General features: G+C 43.9%; 2 protein-coding genes across 2 annotated transcripts in view; both read left to right on the top strand.

The window, feature by feature from the left end:
* Nucleotides 1-20,105, top strand: part of hydin (HYDIN axonemal central pair apparatus protein) — a 127,051-nt gene that overhangs the window by 35,246 nt on the left and 71,700 nt on the right. The window contains 8 exon segments of the mRNA XM_063907149.1: nucleotides 603-765; nucleotides 1,644-1,796; nucleotides 5,851-6,089; nucleotides 6,847-7,141; nucleotides 15,485-15,628; nucleotides 15,930-16,073; nucleotides 17,919-18,011; nucleotides 18,677-18,916. Coding sequence (XP_063763219.1) covers nucleotides 603-765; nucleotides 1,644-1,796; nucleotides 5,851-6,089; nucleotides 6,847-7,141; nucleotides 15,485-15,628; nucleotides 15,930-16,073; nucleotides 17,919-18,011; nucleotides 18,677-18,916 — 1,471 coding nt within the window.
* Nucleotides 9,414-9,995, top strand: LOC134874634 (zinc finger BED domain-containing protein 5-like; the record flags this gene model as incomplete). The annotated part of the gene is made up of 2 exons (XM_063898712.1): nucleotides 9,414-9,597; nucleotides 9,643-9,995. Coding segments are annotated over 2 exons (537 nt in total), but the record flags the coding sequence as incomplete, so codon positions are not given.

Here is a 20,105-nt window from a genome sequence, read left to right on the forward strand (position 1 = left end):
ACGAGTCATACTCTCCACAAGAAAGCTAATTAATGTATATCCCACAATGTTGAATTATTTCTATAACAAATGCCATTATCACTGACATTTTGCAATGCTTTTTTTTTTATTGAAACGTTTTGGTAACATTTTCAAACATTGAAATGACCTTTTTACCAAAATGATCTCTTTACTCCAGTTACTGTAGAAATGCTACAGTGTAGAAATGTTTCAAGTCCTGAATTCAACATGTTACTTAAGTAAAAGTACAAAAGTAGTTCCATCAAAAGGTCCCTAAAGTACCAAAACTAAAGTACTCATTATGCATAATGGCCATTTTCCGAATAATGTATACTAGGTTCTAACTAATGATTCATTTATACGAAACACAGCTTTTGCTTCCCATTTGTAGTGGAGTAAAAGTACTGTATAAGGTAGCATTGATTTGAAGTATTCTATATTCAAGTACAAGTAACTCAAAATGCACTTTCTTACTTTCCAACATTGGAAATTACTGACAAGGGGAGAAAATAATCACTTGTGAATGTGAATTGAAATGTACAATCGACGTTGGGTCTGTATGCCTGAATTAAAAAAAGATTTCCTGTGTCACCTGTTTTCAGGAATATGAGGAAGTCAGTCATTGCTTTTTGCAGTCATACACCGAGAGGACTGATTCTTCCTGGCACTTCAGAAGAGCTTCCTGTGGTTCTGCTGGCTAAGGCGGTTGGAAGGCAGCAGCGCACTCTACGCATTGCTGTGTTTGGCAGCAGCCAGCCACCCCTGGTCAGTGGAATAGTGTGTGTGTGTGTGTTGTGTGTGTGTGTGTGTGTGTGTGTGTGTGTGTGTGTGTTGTGTGTTGATGTGTGTGTGTGTGTGTAGTGTGTGTGTGTGTGTGTGTGTGTGTGTGTGTGTGTGTGTGTGTGTGTGTGTGTAAGTGTGTGTGTGTGTGTGTGAGTGTGGTGTAAGTGTAGTGTGAAAGTGTCGTGTGTGTGTGTGTGTGTGTGTGTGTGTGAAAAGTGTGTGTGAAAGTGTCTGTGTTGTAGTGTGGTGATGTGTTGTGTTGTGTGTGTGTGTGTGTGTGTGTGTGTGTGTGTGTGTGTGTGTGTGTGTGCTTCTAAGTGTTAACATCTATACTGTTAGTGGTTTAATTCAGGCATATCGCATACTGCGAAGCCCTGGGGGTAAAAGAAGATGAATACTTTTGCGTTCTCCCTAGGCACTTGTGCTAAAATGCAAAAATGTTTGTTTCCCAATGAAATATTTGCGTTCTCTCGTAACATTTCATTGAGGCTCCCTATGCCAGCAGGCAGTTGATTTGGAAGTAGCAATATATTGTCCTGAATTACATTTTTTACCAGCAAGTGTTTGAAATGTCTGAATACAAGTTGCTACAGCTGCTCACTTACTACATCGACCTAACTTTACGTCTGCCTCTGAGCTAACGCTCAGTCTCTTCCTGACTAGCTAGCTGCTAGCTAGCTAACTAACTATTTTTCGTTTGTGTTCGAATAAATAATTCATTCCATTCTTTATTTTGGTGCCTCTTATCGTCATTTTCCAAATACTGCCAGCTGTCAAAGGAATACAAAGGTCTGTGAGAGACCGCAAAAGTATATAATAATTTCTGTTCTGTAATCCACCTCTGTTTCGTTCTGTTCCAGGAGGTGGTCTTGTCCTGTGTCGGTCAGGGTCCAAAAATTCATGTTGAGATCCCGAAGCTGGACTTTGGCCGAATCCCTGTTCTGACTGATATTACTAGAGTTCTGCACCTGTCAAACGAGTCACCTATTCCAGCCCACTTTATTGCTCGCATGGTAAATACACACCAACACAGACAAACACGTGCTAGTGGTAGTATGTCAGAAGCATACCATAATTAAATAATGACGTTAGTGGTGGATTTAATGCCTGTTTGGAGCCATCGACCTTCCTGCGGCTAGAATACCTGTTCAAGCCTTCTGTCCGTCTTCCCATGCTCTTAACTTGTGACTAAATTCATTTTCAGTCTAATTCGATATGGGATTAATGAGTTAATGGGTCCAGTGCTTTGTTTGCTCTGGAATTCATTAGTTGCCAGTTCAATTTAAGTCCTACCACAGGAAAATCAGTTATTCTCCTCAAATAGTGACATTTAGTCAATCCAGGATGGCATTAATGAATTAGGTGGGCTTGATTAATTGATTAGAGAATCTCAACGATGTTGGACTTGAACTGACTTGCAGTTTTCTAGTTTTTGTAGTTTTTCATGCACCAAGTATTAATTTAATCTTCAGCACAATATCCACAGTTAAACTGACACATCCACTTTTATCTCTTAATCTTAAAGGTCCCCTTGCACTTTTTCCTGTCTTTTAAACATAAATATGGCTCCGGTGTGTAAGTAGACTCACAAAGTAACGTCATAACCAAAATGTGGGCTGGCTTTCCATTGAACTCCTTGCAACGTCCCGCCCACGTGACACGTCCCAACCTAACGTCCGTAATATACAGTCGCGAGCTGATTTCCCTCTGCAGCACCTCTGTGTGTCTGTGTATTCAGCAGGATGTCTGCAGGAGGGACTTAGAGTTGTTGTTTATATAATACATATAATGTCTCTGTTCTAGTGGTAAACACTGAGAAGTGTTTCAGAAATAATGCTTGATGTGGTTTGGAACATAATATGGGGTTTAATCATGGCAGTATTTAGCTGAGTATCTTATCCCCTGAAAATGTTCAGAGAGGAGAGAGAGCTGCATGCCGCTGCAAAGGGGCGTGGCCAACTTCAGGTCAGCTCCAATGGGTGATCTGTTTGGTATTTTGAGCAAAACACTTCACAGAAAAGTTTTGTATAGATATTGCCCTACAATATATTGTTCAAATATAGCATAATAGGAGACCTTTAAATGAAATATTTTGTTCATTACTTCCTCTAAACAGAAACTTCAACGTCTTTGGTCCTTTACTTTTTTAAATGACACTTCAACCGCGTTGTACTTTTTCCCTCAATGTTGCCTAATCTTGAGTCTCAGGCCTGAATAATAATGTTCAGCCTATTTTTATGCATTGTGCTTACACAGATCTACATAATATCAGTGCCTTCTGAATGGCTTTCTCTCGCTTTGCATCGCCTTATCACTTTTCAATCTACTGGGAACGAACTTGTGACTGGAGCTATGACTCAATACTTCCTGCAGTGGTGTGACCCTGACCTCTCCTTTGAGGCGGTGTTGAGGGAAGGAGTTCCCCCCCCCCTGCACTCTCAAGCGTCAATCGATGCAGATTCTCCTTGAATTACATTACATCTCGCTCGATAGGCTGGCGTAGAGCCACACAAACGGACCTGATGACTGAAGATTGCAGAGATATCTGCGGAAGGATATCCACACTTGCCTGTCATCTGAGTGACCGCAACTTTCATCCCTGATATACCTATGCTTTCATTGATTATTTCATACAGTGCAGGTCAAATATATCCAGACAGATTGTGTGTCCGAGCTTTGTTTAGCATAAAAAATGTTTAGTGTAAGGTACTACATATCTTGTTTGAGGTTTTTTTCTGTCAGAATACTGACAGGGTTATAAATAGAAACTGCATGATCATACATACAGCTCCGGAAAAAATTAGGAGTCCACTACAGCATTATCAGTTTCTCCGGTTTTACTATTTATAGGTTTGTCTTTGAGTTAAATTATTATTATTTATTTTTTTATTGTGTTCTATAAACTACTGACAATATTTCCCAGTGTTGGAATTCAACACTGGAATGGCTGCCATACATGTAGAGATAAAGATTTAAGAAACATTTGTAGTGGTCTCTTAATTTTTCCGGAGCTGTTTTGAACAATAAATGTATTCATGTTAAAAATTGCCTAATTTAGATAAGTCATTTTTAGATAATTCATTTTTGTTGCACCCAGACACACGAGCAGTTACAAAATATTGACTGTTGTTGCTTTTATGATATCCTGAACAGCAAAATTAGCTGTCATATTTCACAGTAATAATTCACAGCCAATGCGGGGATTTTGTAGGTCCATGTGCTCTGGCACCGATTTGAATTCCAAGCCCTTCTGACTTGTGCTGCATTCAAAAGCAATCAATGCTAATCAAGCTGTGGGATGCAGCAGGTTTGATGTGATTATTGAGAATCCAGTCGTCTTGCTACTCTCTCCGGGGAAACAACCCCCTGCTCTTTCTCCTCCTCTGACTATACCCACCCCCACTTCACCCTCGTATCGACCCGCACCAAGTCCGCTTTCACCCGCACCTCTACCCGATTATACAAACGCTGAGAAAGTGATCTACGACTCCTAAAGTCAAGCGGTGCCTGCTCCTGTGAGGAATCTTTCCTCAGCTGGCTTTTATTTCTGCCTCCTGTAAAGAAGTATATTTCAACAGAGACGTCCAACGAAATCTTCATATTGTATCTGTCCAATAAGATTTTGGTACAGTTTCTGCCTCAGGCAACAAAAATGTCAAGTGCAGGGTTTGAGCGAAGACATTCTTCTCCATCGATGAACAATCTAGTGTGGTGGCTTATCGGCAGTGAAAACGCCCAAGCTTCACTGCATCTTCGAGGAAGCTCAACATCCCATTTATACGTTTATGTTTCAGCCATCCATCAACAGATTTTCTGTGGAGAACATCGATTGTGCTCTTGATCACTTATATATATACAGTACAGTACAGTGAGCAAAGTGAGGGGCTGTTTTGAAGGACTGGAGATTATATCTGTTTTCTCTATCCATTGGGCTTTGTACAAATAATCGCAATCAAACAATCCACAAAGCTGGGAAATAGAACATATATTGGGTTTTTTTTCTGCAGCACTTCCTTTTATTTATATGCTCATATTTAGGACAGCGTAGACATTTCAATATATTCACAGTTCATATTTGTATATTTTAGAAACATATTTTACCACTCCCACACTGCTTCTATACAACTGTACATCCCACTGTAACCATTTTCATAATTATAGTAGGGCCATATTTCATCTTACTTAAGTCAGTCAGGGAGCCACTGCTCTACTATTCCTCTAGGATCTCAGGCGTCTCCGAAATACTAATGTGATTATGCAGCTACATGAGAGACACATCTATCTGTCCAGGTCCTTCCATAGTATACGCCTCTATGGCATGTGCAGCACCGTAAAGAGGAATGTGTTCCCACTAGGGAGACATTTTCATGCATCACGTTTCAATCATATACGGAAGCCACAAGAGCACAAAAAACCACTGGTGTTCCAGTCTGAATTAAATTGTTTTTCTCATTGTGTTTATTACTCAAGAACAGCGGAAATAGAATTTTGCTAAAATTCCTTAATTTAGGTTTAGTAAAAAAAAAAAGGTCTCACAATCCAAAAAGTACTAAAAGCCCTAAATTCTTTTGGGTTGGTTAAATGTTCTCTACACATTCTACTGTAAACATAAAAAGTGCATTTAGTGTGTTGTTTATGCATCAAGATAAATAATAATTCATTTAAATTAAATGGCTCAGATCAAGTCCCCAATGAGCTTGAATTAAATATCATATCACAAAAAAATACAAAAAAGGGGCTACTCCATCTCTCAAAGTAAGGAACAGCATAACAGGGCAGTGGTGCATTTTAGCCTCTTGTGGCCAAAATGAGTGTTACAACAACAAAAAGAAAATCACTGGACATATCTGTCAGCTGCTTTTAAGTCATAAACACAGAAGAAGAAACTATTCGGATCAAAAAATTTGCCAACAATCGATCACCCGATTTTTTTTGTGTTACTTGCCTCTCAGGGCTTCCATAGTCATGTACATTAATAATCTGTTGTAAACAATACCTCTACAGATGCAGAGGGCAGGCATCCTGTTGCAGCAAACTTAAACTTTGATTGTGTTTCTGTGTCCTCAGTGGGATAGAGGGTCCTTTGGGCGAGTTGAGCCCAGTGGGGGGGAAGTGCCACCCGAGAGCCAGCTTGAGCTGAGAGTCGTGGCACACCTGAAGGACACACAAGACTTCAAGGCCACCCTGGAAATATCTATCCGGGACAGTCAAACACACACTGTCCATCTCTCGGCCACAGGCACCGGCACCACAATTGTCAGTGACAAGCCTTTTGCACCTGCCCTTGACCTGGGCTCACATTTCAGGTAGAGGTCACACTCATTAACGTAAGGGATGGTGTACAGCAAGTTGGACAAATATGAGATAATAACCTAGCAGGATCCCGACGCGGAGCTCACTGCAACATTATCCTACTTATAACTTGGCTACTTACTAAATAAATCTATAATTTGACTCACAGTATTGATTAGAAATGAACCTATAGCTAAGAGAAAATAGTCTGTCCTACTACCTAGCATCAGCTGGAACTGCAACAGCAACGTGCTGTACTGATCGAGGTTTTCTGCCCAGCAATTTTCCAAATCTGTTCTTACTTTCTTTTCCATTAACATGTCTTTAACATTCCCCCAGTCCATAACACGTTCCCTTTAGTTTTGACCTGGCTGTCTTCTTCTGCTAAGTTCTCTGTCTTATACATCTATTTTCCTCTTGTGCCGTTTTCTTGTTCTTGTCATTTTTTTCTGTACTTCACTTAGGACAGTTTAGCCTTCATGAATCCAAATTGTCTTGCTCTCGACAAATATGAAAATAATTATTCAGAAAAGTGTTCCATGGTGTTTTCCGACTGACATAAATTGACCAGATTTATTTCTGCGGATTGATGTGACTACACATTGTCCCTTGATAAGAGCCTCCTTAGCAATGGCCTGCTATCGAAAAATAGCAGAATCTGAATTTAGTATTCAACTAAGCTGTGTTATAATTTATAATAGCCATAATTACAAATAAAAATTTAACACTGACAGTATGCCTAACCTTGCTCTCTTCTTTATGTCCTATAAGCCATGACTCATGCCAGTACCATTTTAAGCTGACCAACCATGGCAAGCGAGTGCAGCGGTTGTACTGGCACACCGATGACTTCCTGCCTTCTGCAAAAACCCAGAAGGGGGTAAACCATTCCGACCGAACCGTCCTGCCCCCCATCTTTGCTCCAAAGAAGGACCCTCTGGGCCGTAGATCTTCGCTCCCCTCTAGCAGGGAGCAGCCGGTGTTCAGCCTTGCGCCTCGTCGTGTGGAGCTTTTCCCAGGCCACTCTGTTCACATGGTGCTGACTGGATCTTCAGACTCCCCCAAGGTGAGACAGTTTGCCCTAAAGGGGATTAACTCCTGCTCTGCCTTGTATAAGCACAGCCAGTGTTTGCTTGTTGGATTAGATGCATATTTTTGTAGATGTAGATTAAGGTCATCTGTTTTTGCCTTTAAAAAAAACATGGAATAAAAAGAGCACGTGGCTCACTGTGTTTATGGAATGGAGTGTTAATGGAACAACTGTCACTAAATCCAATTCCCCCAGTATAAGATAAGATAAGGTAAAGATAAGATAACAATTACTTTATTTATACCAAACTGGGATTGTTTTGTGTTGGAGCAGCATAATACAATACAAGACAAAGAAAAGAATTAGAAATAAAAAGAATAAATAAACAATGCTAAAGTGAAGACAAAAGAAGAAATTGTTATGATAACGATTCTGAACCCAAGAGCAGACAAGAGACGGTGTTGAATTGATGCAAGGGGGTTTATTGAGTGAGGTGGAGGAGCAGGTAGAGGACGCGGAAGCCGGGGGGAGGGTGAGGCAGGCGAGCTGGAGTGCGTGATCCGGATAACTGCAGGCAGAGGGAAACAGAGTTAGGTTGTGGTCAAAGGCAACAAGAGACGAGAGTTCGGTAGCGAGGTAACAAGGTAACAAGGTAACAAGGTAACAAGGTAAACTGGAGCCGGGTACGTATCATTACCACTGTAGAGCGAAGTACGATCTTGCACCGACAGCAGGGAATCCAAGGGTTTATGAAGGGGAGTTGATTGGAGATGACGACCAGGTGAGCATGATTGCAGATGACGGCCAGGTGTGAAGTGAGACCGACAGGGGGAGTGGCAAACCCAGGAGGAGGAAAAACACAGCAGACTGCTGTGACCACAACAGTACCCTCCCCTCAATGGACGCCTCCAGGCGGCCTAGGCCTCTCTGGGTGAGCCCGATGAAAATCCCGGATGAGGGAGGGGTCGAGGATGAGGCCCCGCGAAACCCAGCTCCTTTCCTCTGGCCCATAACCCTCCCAATCCACGAGGTACTGATACCCCCTGCCCCGACGACGAATGTCCAGCAACTGCCGGACGGTGTAATCTGGGTGGTTGTCAGTCAAACGGGGAGGTGAGGGGGGAACGTCCGGGGGGGAGAGGGGACTGGTGGAGACTGGCTTTAAACGAGAGACATGGAAGGTGGGGTGGACGTGCATGGCTGGAGGCAGCTTGAGTGTGACCGCTGAGGGATTGATGACGGAAATAATAGGGAAAGGGCCAACAAAACGAGGGGTTAACTTCTTGGAGCCAGTTCATAAGGGGAGATCCCTAGAGCAGTGATTCTTAAACTAGGGGTCGCGACCCCAAACGGGGTCGGCAAAAACTTCCGTGGGGTCGCAAAATTATTTGTTACTTCAGTCGGAAATTAGCTGTTATAACACCTGGTGAAACAACGAAAAATAAAATGTCAATACAATGAAAATCTGCCTTTTTCTCATTCCTACACGCTGTTAAGAGGGAGAGAGAGAGAGAAAAAAAAAAGTTGCCCAGCTTTAAATGGCGTTTCGAATCGTTTATTGGTCCTATGATAGAAACAATGTAACAATCTGCGCCCACTGTTCAAACTCAATTTCTTCCCGGTTTTTTTACAATACGTCATAGTTAACTCGCCACGTTACTAGCCACGTTTGTGATACTAGCCACTTTTTTAGCCACTAGCCTAGTTATAACTTTCATCAAAAATGGACAGGTGGCTGCTAAAAAACAATGATTTGAGCTCAGAAGTGCCATCTACCTCCAGTTGTGCACCTACTCCTCCGCGATCCTCAGATGGGACAAGTTTGGCCGGTGGTGAGAATAAAAAAGACCCACCAACGAGGCGTCGCCGATACCTGAAAGAATTTCTTAAATATGGATTCACGTGCCAGGTAAAACATGAGCTCGACCACCCACAGTGTGTTATTTGCGGCGATGTTCTGGCACATGAAAGTTTAAAGCCCACAAAAATGAGACGACATCTCGAAAGCCGACATCCAGATGATGCTCAGAAACCCATGACATTTTTTTTACGAAAAGAAGCTGCGCTGCATGGGCAAAAGACCGTTGTGCATAGCCAAGCTACTGTGCCCACCAAAGCCTTGGCAGCGTCATACAAAGTGGCCCACCTTGTAGCCAAAGCACAAAAGCCACACACAATTGCTGAAAGCCTCATCCTTCCTGCAGCAATTGCGATGACCACAGCAATGCATGGTGAAAAGATCGCAAGTGTGCTTAAACAGATTCCCCTCTCCAATGATACCATGTCCAAACGCATTAACGACATCGCTAATGATATGAAATGCCAGCTCATCGAGAGAGTGAAAAACAGCCGGTTTTCTTTGCAGTTAGACGAGTCTACTGACTTGACTAATGTAGGCCTAGCCCATTTAATGGTTTTCATTCGCTACAGTCATGACGGGAAACTGCATGAGGACATGCTGTGCTGCTCTCCGATGGAAGGAAGATGTACTGGTGGAGACATTTTTAACTGTCTTAATGGTTGGATGGAGGAGACAGGCCTGGATTGGGATAAATGCATAAGCATATGCACTGACGGTGCCGGGGCTATGATGGGAAAACACAAAGGGCTGAAAGCCAAGGTCCTTAGCGTTGCACCACATGTCAAGTTCACACACTGCATTATCCATAGGGAGGCCCTGGCATCCAAGACACTTGAACCCGAGCTTAACAATGTTCTTCAAACAGCAATCCAAATAGTGAATTCGATCAAATCGCGCCCTTTAAATTCACGACTCTTCGCCCTTCTCTGCCAGGAAATGGGGTCTGCACATGAATCCCTTCTTTTTCATTCAGAGGTAAGGTGGCTTTCACGGGGCAAAGTTCTTACACGCCTGTTCGAGTTGCGAAGCGAGGTGCGCACCTTCCTCTCAGACGTGCATTCCCCTCTTGCAGACCATTTCACTGACTCGAGATGGTTATCACGTCTTGCATACCTGGCGTGCATATTTGACAAATTAAATAGTCTCAACCTGTCACTACAAGGCCCCAGCACAAACATCCTGACCCTCTCAGACAAAGTGAATGCTTTCACAAAAAAATTGCAGCGTTGGGCAGCCCGTGCAGAGAGTGGGGACTTTGAAATGTTCTCGGAGCTGCACGACTTTTTGGAGAGTGACATGAATGCCAATTCATTGAAAGAGTCAATAACCTGTCATCTTCGTAGTCTCCTCGACAAATTCAATAAGTATTTCCTCACGGAGAATGTAGAGCCTTTTGACTGGGTACGACAACCATTCACCAACTGCTCCTCAAACAACCTGCCATCTGAGCTCGAGGATGCGCTGATTGAGCTGTCCAGCGACCGCACATTGCAGGCGTCGTTTGCCTCAAAAACTCTAGATGAATTCTGGCTGTCAGTTGTGCAGGAATACCCCGGGTTGTCCAAGGCTGCCATGGACATCCTCACGCCGTTTGGATCAACCTATCTGTGCGAAAAGACATTTTCGTCCCTGGCCTACATAAAGAACAAATACAGATGTCGTCTCAACAGCATGGAGGAGAATCTTCGTGTTGCTGTGAGCAGCATCGATCCCCGAATTGACCTGCTATGCTCGCGGAAGCAGGCCCATCCTTCTCATTGACATGGCGTCCGTATAAGAGGAAGTGAGATCGTTCCAATCATACACACTCTCTGTTGACTCTTGACTCCCGTTTGATTTGGACATTTGTTTCATTGCTTTGTTTGTTCCAGTTCTTGTTTGCGTTAATAAATTGTTGCCGCCCAGGCCTTTTCTTACACATTGCCTATTTGTTTTTGCTTGATTGACAGTCGTTACCATGGGTTTGCAATGCATAACGTTGTCCTGGCAACGCGATTTACAGCCCGCCCCCAAACAACCAAACTGCAGATGGCATTGCTGTTTCTTTCAAAATGTATGACTATCACTCAAATCATTGGAGACGCAAACTCGTAAATTAATTCACACAAAATCGTTCCTTTTCCATAAAATAATCGTCATACATTGTTAATTTGTTTGGATTGGAACAAAAAATCGGTTGCTACGGAAACGTGACGTCACACTTACACACTTTTGGGAAAGTGGGGTCACCAAACCTCTCCAGTTTTTTTTGTGGGGTCGTCAGACAAAAAGTTTAAGAACCACTGCCCTAGAGGACAACCACACCTGTTGACCCACCCGATAGGCAGGAGCGGGAGCCCGGTGGCGATCAGCAATGCGCCGGTTCTGCTCTGCGGAGCGCAGCAGAGCGGTGCGTGCGTCCCTCCACGTCCTGCGACAACGGCGGAGATGGTGCTGGACCGAGGGGACGGAGATGTAATCCTCCTGAGCAGGAAACAAGGGTGGTTGGTATCCCAGGGAGCATTCGAACGGGGACATGCCGGTGGCAGCACAGGACATGGAATTGTGGGCATACTCGATCCAGGAGAGATGGTCACTCCAAGCCGAGGGGTTGCGCGCAGCCACACAACGCAGCGCGGTTCCGAGGTCCTGATTGGCTCTCTCAGCCTGCCCATTAGTCTGCGGCTGGTACCCTGATGACAGGCTGACAGAGGCCCCCAGCGCTCGGCAGAAGGCCTTCCACACTTGGGAAACGAACTGGGGACCACGGTCGGAGACGAGGTCAGCGGGAATCCCGTGGAGGCGAACGACATGCTGCACAAGCAGCTGGGCAGTCTCTGTGGCAGTGGGGAGCTTAGGAAGCGCAATGAAGTGAACCGCCTTCGAAAATCTGTCCACAACGGTGAGTATTACAGTGTGGCCCTTAGAGGGGGGAAGACAGTCACAAAATCCAGGCCAATGTGGGACCAGGGCCCGACCAGGAACAGGGAGAGGGCGTAACAGACCAGCAGGAGGTTGATGGGAGGACTTGGCCCGAGCACACACCGTGCAGGCAAGCACGAATGCCCGGGTGTCAGCGTCCATCGCTGGCCACCAAAAGTGCCTCTTCAGGAGGGACAGGGTGCGGCCCACGCCAGGGTGACAGGCAAAGCACGATGTGTGGCCCCACACCAGAACTTGAGAGCGAACCGAACTGGGGACAAAGAAACGGTTAGGAGGGCCGTTGCCCGGATCTGGTTCGGTGACTTGGGCCTTCCGGATGAGGGACTCTATCTCCCAGGTGACAGCAGCAACCTTGAGGCAGGAAGGAGAGAGGATAGTGTCAGGGGAGGCCGGTGTGTTCATGGTGTTAAACTGACGAGAGAGGGCGTCAGGTTTGACGTTACGGGATCCGGGACGGTAGGTGAGGGAGAAATTAAACCGCCCAAAAAACAGGGACCACCGGGCTTGGCGGGAATTCAAGCGCTTAGCTGTCTGGATGTATGACAAATTCTTGTGGTCGGTCCAAACCACGAACGGCTGTTCTGCCCCCTCAAGCCAGTGCCGCCATTCCTCCAATGCCAGTTTCACAGCCAGCAGCTCGCGGTTACCAACATCATAGTTACGTTCAGCAGGTACCAGCCGGCGAGAGAAAAAGGCGCAGGGGTGAATCTTCTCATCAGAAGCTGAGCGCTGGGACAGGACCGCCCCCACCCCCGTGTCAGACGCATCGACCTCCACGATGAACTGCCTGGAGGGGTCAGGTTGGATAAGAATGGGGGCAGACGAGAAAAGTCTCTTAAGACCAGAGAAGGCAGTCTCCGCCTCAGGCGTCCAGGCAAATGGGCGGGCAGGAGAGGTGAGACGGGTGAGAGGTGCTGCAACCCTGCTGTAATCACGGATGAACCTCCGGTAGAAATTGGCAAATCCCAGGAACTGCTGCAGTTTCTTGCGGGAATCGGGAATGGGCCAGTCTGTCACTGCACTGACCTTCTCGGGACAGGTCCTCACTTGCCCGCTCTCAATGATGAACCCAAGGAAGGATACAGAGGTGACACTGAACTCACACTTCTCGGCCTTCACATATAATTTGTTCTCCAACAGCCGCTGAAGAACTTGCCTGACATGCTGGAAGTGTTCCTCCTGGTTGCGAGAGAAAATAAGGATGTCGTCTAAATAGACAAAAACTGAGCGGTTGAGAAAATCCCGGAGGACATCGTTTACCAGGTTCTGGAACACGGCAGGGGCGTTAGTGAGGCCGAAGGGCATGACCAGGTACTCAAAGTGGCCGAGGGGGGTGTTAAAAGCAGTCTTCCACTCATCGCCCTCCCGGATACGCACCAGGTGGTAGGCATTGCGTAGATCCAACTTAGAGAAGACTGTAGCACCCTGCAGCGGCTCAAATGCGGAACTGATGAGGGGCAAGGCATACTTGTTTTTGACTGTAATGTTATTGAGTCCCCTGAAATCAATACATGGACGAAGAGACTTGTCCTTCTTGGCAACAAAAAAAAATCCTGCACCAACAGGAGAAGAGGAGGGTCTCATGAGGCCAGCCGAAAGAGAATCCTTAATATACTTCTCCATGGCCTCCCTCTCAGGACGGGACAAGTTATACAGGCGACTACTGGGCAAAGGGGCGCCGGGGAGGAGATCAATGGCACAGTCATAGGGGCGATGGGGAGGCAGGGTGAGTGCACGACACTTACTAAACACCTCTCCCAGGTCATGATAGATGGGGGGGACCAAGGAGAGGTCGGGGGTTTCCTGGGGCAAGGGGACACCTCCCTCCGTTGGAAACAGGGCAGACTGTAAGCAGGTGGAGTGACAAAAGGTGCTCCAACTCACCACCTTGCCAGAAGACCAGTCAAATTGGGGATTGTGCCGCTTGAGCCAGGGGTGGCCCAGAACCAGGGGAATAAGGGGAGACCGGATGACGTGAAACTGAAGCATCTCGTGGTGATTACCAGAAACAATTAACTCCAGGGGCTTAGTACAGTGAGTAACAAGGGCCAGGTGGCGGCCATCTAAGGCATTAGCGTTTAATGGAGAGGGTAATTGTTCCAACTGAATGCCAACCTGAGACGCGAAGCCGGCGTCGATGAAGTTCTCATCCGCTCCCGAATCCACAAGGGCCGATACCGGAAAGGGATGACCGAGGGACAGCAGAGTGGCCTCCAGCGGTGAGCGTGCATAGTGAGGAACGGGGACGGAGGGGGGGTGGCTCAGCAGGGCCCCGAGTCTCACTGCCGAGCCCTGTCTTTTGGTCGTGACGGACAGGTGGAGATGAGATGCCCGGGCAGCGCACAGTACAGACACACTCCGGTCTTGATCCGATGAAGCCGCTCCGCTTGGGTAAGACGAGTGCGCCCCAGCTGCATGGGCTCCTCTTCAGTGACTGCATGTGTCACGGGGGCAGAGAGAGCAGCTCTCGGGAAGTGAGGAGAATAGGAAGCAGCGAGTGCCTTGGGCGGCGAGAGCTCCGCGGATGCTGTCCATGTCCGCTGGGTCCATCTTGGCCAGATCGTTCTGTTATGATAACGATTCTGAACCCAAGAGCAGACAAGAGACGGTGTTGAATTGATGCAAGGGGGTTTATTGAGTGAGGTGGAGGAGCAGGTAGAGGACGCGGAAGCCGGGGGGAGGGTGAGGCAGGCGAGCTGGAGTGCGTGATCCGGATAACTGCAGGCAGAGGGAAACAGAGTTAGGTTGTGGTCAAAGGCAACAAGAGACGAGAGTTCGGTAGCGAGGTAACAAGGTAACAAGGTAACAAGGTAACAAGGTAAACTGGAGCCGGGTACGTATCATTACCACTGTAGAGCGAAGTACGATCTGGCACCGACAGCAGGGAATCCAAGGGTTTATGAAGGGGAGTTGATTGGAGATGACGACCAGGTGAGCATGATTGCAGATGACGGCCAGGTGTGAAGTGAGACCGACAGGGGGAGTGGCAAACCCAGGAGGAGGAAAAACACAGCAGACTGCTGTGACCACAACAGAAATACAAATAAATAGAAATAAACTGGCATTAGAGAAAAGATATATAAGCAGTTTACTATGAAAATAAATAATCTATAAACTGTCAGACAAGTAAACACTATTGAAATGAACAAAACAAAATATAAAGCAGGAAATCAAGTGTTATGATTCTGTCGTTTATGTTCCTGTGCAAGTCTTTTTAAATATTCTTATAGTCCCCCCAAATAAATGGGTGAAGCAGCTTTTTTCCACTACGATCCCTGAAATATTGAAGAGGAACGCTCAGTCAACATTTTTAAACATTAGCTCCAACTTTTTTATCTCAGCATATCAACATCCCCTTTTTTATTGTTCTTATTAATTATTGTTTTGTTTTTTATTAATAATTAGTTGTTAACTTCTGGATTCTTTTATTTTATATATCCTCTTCCCAATGTATCTCCTTGTATTCTATGGATACCAATAGGTTTAAACATTTGACTTGAACTCAATGTCTTATACATTTGTTGAAACACTTGAGCTGCGTATTGTGCATGAAAAGTTTTATTCAAATAAATCTTTATTACTGTTGTGTTCCTCAGCTTGTACGGGAGCGTCTGGTATGCCACGGCATTGTGGGTAACCAGGGCTCGAAGGAGCTCATCATGTCTGTAGATGTCACCTGTCGCTTTGTGGCTCCTATGCTCAACTTCTCCTCCAAGCAGCTGAAATTCTACATAGAGAAGGTTGGTCAAAAGATAATTTGACTTTGTTATAACTTTATTATTATATTAGTAATTTAGCTAATATATCTTGCAGTAAAATGCCCATACATTATCTAATGTTTTATATATTCTTTATGTCAAAACTCAGGTATTCTCGGGACGACGTAGCTGAAACGTTAATAGTTTCCTAATAATTAACTCTGTAAAGCTTTTTGAAGGCTGGTGAATTTATAAGATAATATTGTGTAAGCGAGTCTTTCTCAAGATTCCTGTTCTGAAAATGTGAGGTTAAATTGTTGAATTAATTACTTATATCTCACAGATTCCAAGAAAGAGTCTAACGCCTCTTTTTGAGAAGCTGATCTTGGAGAATGTGTCATCTCTGCCTTTATATATGGAACTGTCTCTGGTAGAGCCGTTCTCCCTGTGTGAGGCCTCAGGAGCCCATATCACAGTCTCCACCAAGGTACACATCTCTCCCTTTCATTTAACTCTTCTCTCCATTGACCACCTCTTCCAGATGTCATGCTATCATAGCTTCTTATGTCTCAAAAAAACACTTTATATTATCAAACTAAATAATTATAAGGACTCATGTGCTCAGGTGTGTAGGTGCCAAGGGAATATCCTCATATGTATAGCATGTGTTTAGCTCAAAGACAGGACCAATAATTAGCTCTTTACGGAAAGGTCCCTGTTGTTTAGTTCTGCTCCTATAACAGGGGATTTTGAGGCATCATTACGACCATCAGTGATAATTAAGTATATTTAAAAATTAATGTTGTAGCTCCCTCCATAAATAGACCCGAGGCACAAGGTGTAATATAAAAAAACTGGGTTTATTCAATAAAAGGCCAATCTGTGAGACCTGTTTTGAAAGAAAATAAGTGGATACCAGAAATCAAATTACAAATGACTATTTATGCTGCTCCAGCTTTAGAATACACACACACACACACACACACACACACACACACACACACACACACACACACACACACACACACACACACACACACACACACACACACACACACACATATACACACACACACACACACACACACACACACACACACACACACACACACACACACACACACACACACACACACACACACACACACACACACACACACACACACACACACATACAAACACCTAACTTGTAGCTTACCCGTATAAACTTTCTTGAAATGATTTAAGCATTCCTTATAGTGTGCTTATTACTTATTAGTGGAGTAATAATATTTATTCACAGATTCCTTGGTTCATTTAAGGAATTGTATTGTATATTTGCAGATCTGTTTTATATTTTCACATTCTTTTTTTGCCTTAGTGGAAGGTGTTTTACTTTTATAGATTATCCATTAAAACACAAAGAGACAAATCTAGATTTTTATAGAAATGTCGCATTCAGAGAAAAGACTAAAGTAAATAGAAGAATTGATGGCGGGGACATCCATTCCTTGGGGCGTTGATGTGGCAAGCTCACCTGCAGTGATTGTGTATTTATTCTCACTACTGGAGGGGGTAGACAAATGTTTCCCACTACAGCTTTAAAAGGGTCTAAAACTAAATGATGTTCAGGTGGCAACAAGACTGTCAACAATAGTATTACTTCCTAAAAAGGGGAACTTCTGAACAGCTCATGCTTAAGGCACAAATAACTCAGTGGAATTCTGTGGTACTGTCCATCTCGCCTATTGTTGACACGTGTGAACACATGAATAACAACCCTACCTCATTTATTAGTCAGGTTATTGTGTTAAGTCATAAACTCTCACCTGTAAATGTTGCTTTCCTTCCCGATTCATTTCTGTTATTTGCTTGAACTCCACTTTAATGATGACCCACACTCAGTGGATATCTAATTAGAAAATAACTGTTGAACTGAATAAAGTTCAGTTTATATGTTACCATAAAACCCATGTTTGCCTTTATCACAGCCTTAACTTCCATTCTGAGGGTTGATTTAAATATGGTAGTAAAATCTGCATTTAAATGGTTTTCAAGCCCCTAGCAGGTTTTGGATGATGTTATGTTAAGCCTTAGTCCCATGGCAGGGTTAGGGAATGGGAATGTTTTTAAAAGGGTTGTGAACTTAGGCTTTAGGAGTCATCAGATAGAAAGCATAATGACTTTCCATCAGGCTTGCAAGACCAGATTCTCCCAAAAAATAATTGAAGAACCACTCTCATGTTATGATAAGTTTAACTACAGTCTGTGATCCTGACTAATCCAAAGAAAGTGTGATACTTGAAATACTATTTTATATATCTGTATTTTAACTGCTGTCTTTATTTTCTAGTCCATGCTTTTAGGTATCGGGAGAAAGGCTGAGTTGTGGGTATGCTTCGATCCATCTTACTGCCGGGATCGGGTGTCACAAGTCATGGATGAGGTAACAGTGATGCATTTTCCTTAAGTAGAACTTCCAGAATAATGTTGTTTGTTTATCTGGGTTCATATATTCTTTAAATCCTTTGACAATAATATTTATTGACACACCCACTGAGGTAATAAATAAATCAGAACCCCTGCTTGCGCTTTCAAAGTCCTTCTCATTCAAACTCTTCTGAAACTTCCTGCATAATTTTACATCAATTTCCCAAATGTCCTTTCTTTTTACATTTCTGGTTAAAGTTGGCTTAACAATTCATTGCTCAATTGACTCTTTGAGACATTTTGGCCTTGAGTTTGTCAAATAAAAAAAAAAATGCAGTCTTTAGTGTGATGAATGACCTGCTGCTTCCGACTGAAGCCACTTAAGCTTTATTTCTTTTAGATCTACTGTAAATGCTGCATTTGAGACTGTTATCCATTCTTTTGTATTGACACTTCTCAGACATCTCTGAATTTTAATATTTTGATTCCTACGGACACCACATACCTTTATGAAGTCATTGGCAACTCATGGTAATCCTATGCAAAAAGACTGCGGTGTACCACAGGTGTTGTTCATCGGACCACTCTTCGGTTCTCTCTATATCTGTAACCCCCGAGGCATGTCATACACAGTTAGATATGAGTGATCTTGGACCAAATGTTGACATTTTCTTTCCCCAGTTCCTTGAGCTACACTACCGGGGACACCCGCAGAGAGACATTGTGGAGCTGCATGCTGAGGTCCAATTCCCCAACCTTCACTTTTCCTCCAACACAGTGGACTTTGGGTGTGTGCTTAACTGCACGGGGAATTGTAGAGAGATCTCGATTACCAACTGCTCCCTGCTGCCCGTGTCCTACCACTGGGCTTTCCTGGAGGACCAGAAACACTGTTCCATAAGGTATTATACACTGAGAAATGTCAACACAGGGCCATAACAGTTTGGAGTTTGTATCAGTTTAAACAGCACATTCCTCTCCTGACAGAAGAATATAGCAAGGGAGGTTAAACAAGTAAAGTTAGTAGTGAGGCTTGCTGCATACTCCATCTTATATTTTGAGTCCATGAGTGTGAGCTAATAGAGTGATGCAGGATCAACACCTAAAACATGTAAATGAGTTCCAACTTCTAGTTCCCTTCTTTTGATGTTTACAGTTTTTAGACTCCTGAAATAAGTAATTACACTAAAGATGTTTCCGCCCATGGCTTAGCATTGGTGACATGAAGTCATGTGACTGTGAGTTTATAGCCAAATGTTAGCTATTTACTTGTGGCGATTGCATTAATGCTTGAAGTTGTTAAAGTGGTGTTAATAATATCCTGCTGAACAGAAAGTGTAAGTATCATACACTTTTTTTGTCTACTGGAATCCAATGGAAAATGACCAAAGCTTCTTGTTGAGGGTCCCCTTGCCATGCTAAAATCTGGTTCGACCTACAGCAAATGCTACTACTGTATGGCAAAAATGCATAGCACTATGAGAACCTGGATGAAGCCCTTATAACATTCAAAAAGTTGAGTGTGTAATGCTGGAAATTTGTCTTACTCTACTACGGCCATCTTCCGTACGAAAGTTGCAGCTCCGATAAACAAAGCACTATACCCTACTATTAAAAGTTATTCATTTGTTGTTGTTTTCTAATTCATTATACGTACCACTATACTAGTGTCGAAAATAAACCACTTTACATTTTAGTGGGTTAACTGAACAGTATTTGCAACCTCAAATAATAATGTTGCTAGCTAGGTAGCTAGCTAACAGTGCCAATTGCCACTTCCAGTGAGAGCCCAGCAACCGTAATTGGTTTGAGACAACATGCTACAGTGTCCACAGTGTGTGACATAGCAGTGGACTGAGAAGAAGCAGCATCTATTTTATTTATTTCATATATGGAATATGGAACATACATCCTTTTTGTTGTTTCTGTCATTGGGTTGTAGGACTCGAGTACACTAAAGCACCCTAACTCTGTAAGACCAGCAGAAATACTGCTCCTTGATTCCTGTGCTACACACTTTTTTTGTTAAAACAAAACATTGTTTAGAACAGCAGTAACCTGAACAGACAAGATCCAGGGACAAACACAGAATGGATATCGGCCATATATT

Source organism: Eleginops maclovinus, chromosome 2 (genome assembly GCF_036324505.1).
Source record: "Eleginops maclovinus isolate JMC-PN-2008 ecotype Puerto Natales chromosome 2, JC_Emac_rtc_rv5, whole genome shotgun sequence".
NCBI classification, from domain to species: Eukaryota; Metazoa; Chordata; class Actinopteri; order Perciformes; family Eleginopidae; genus Eleginops; species Eleginops maclovinus.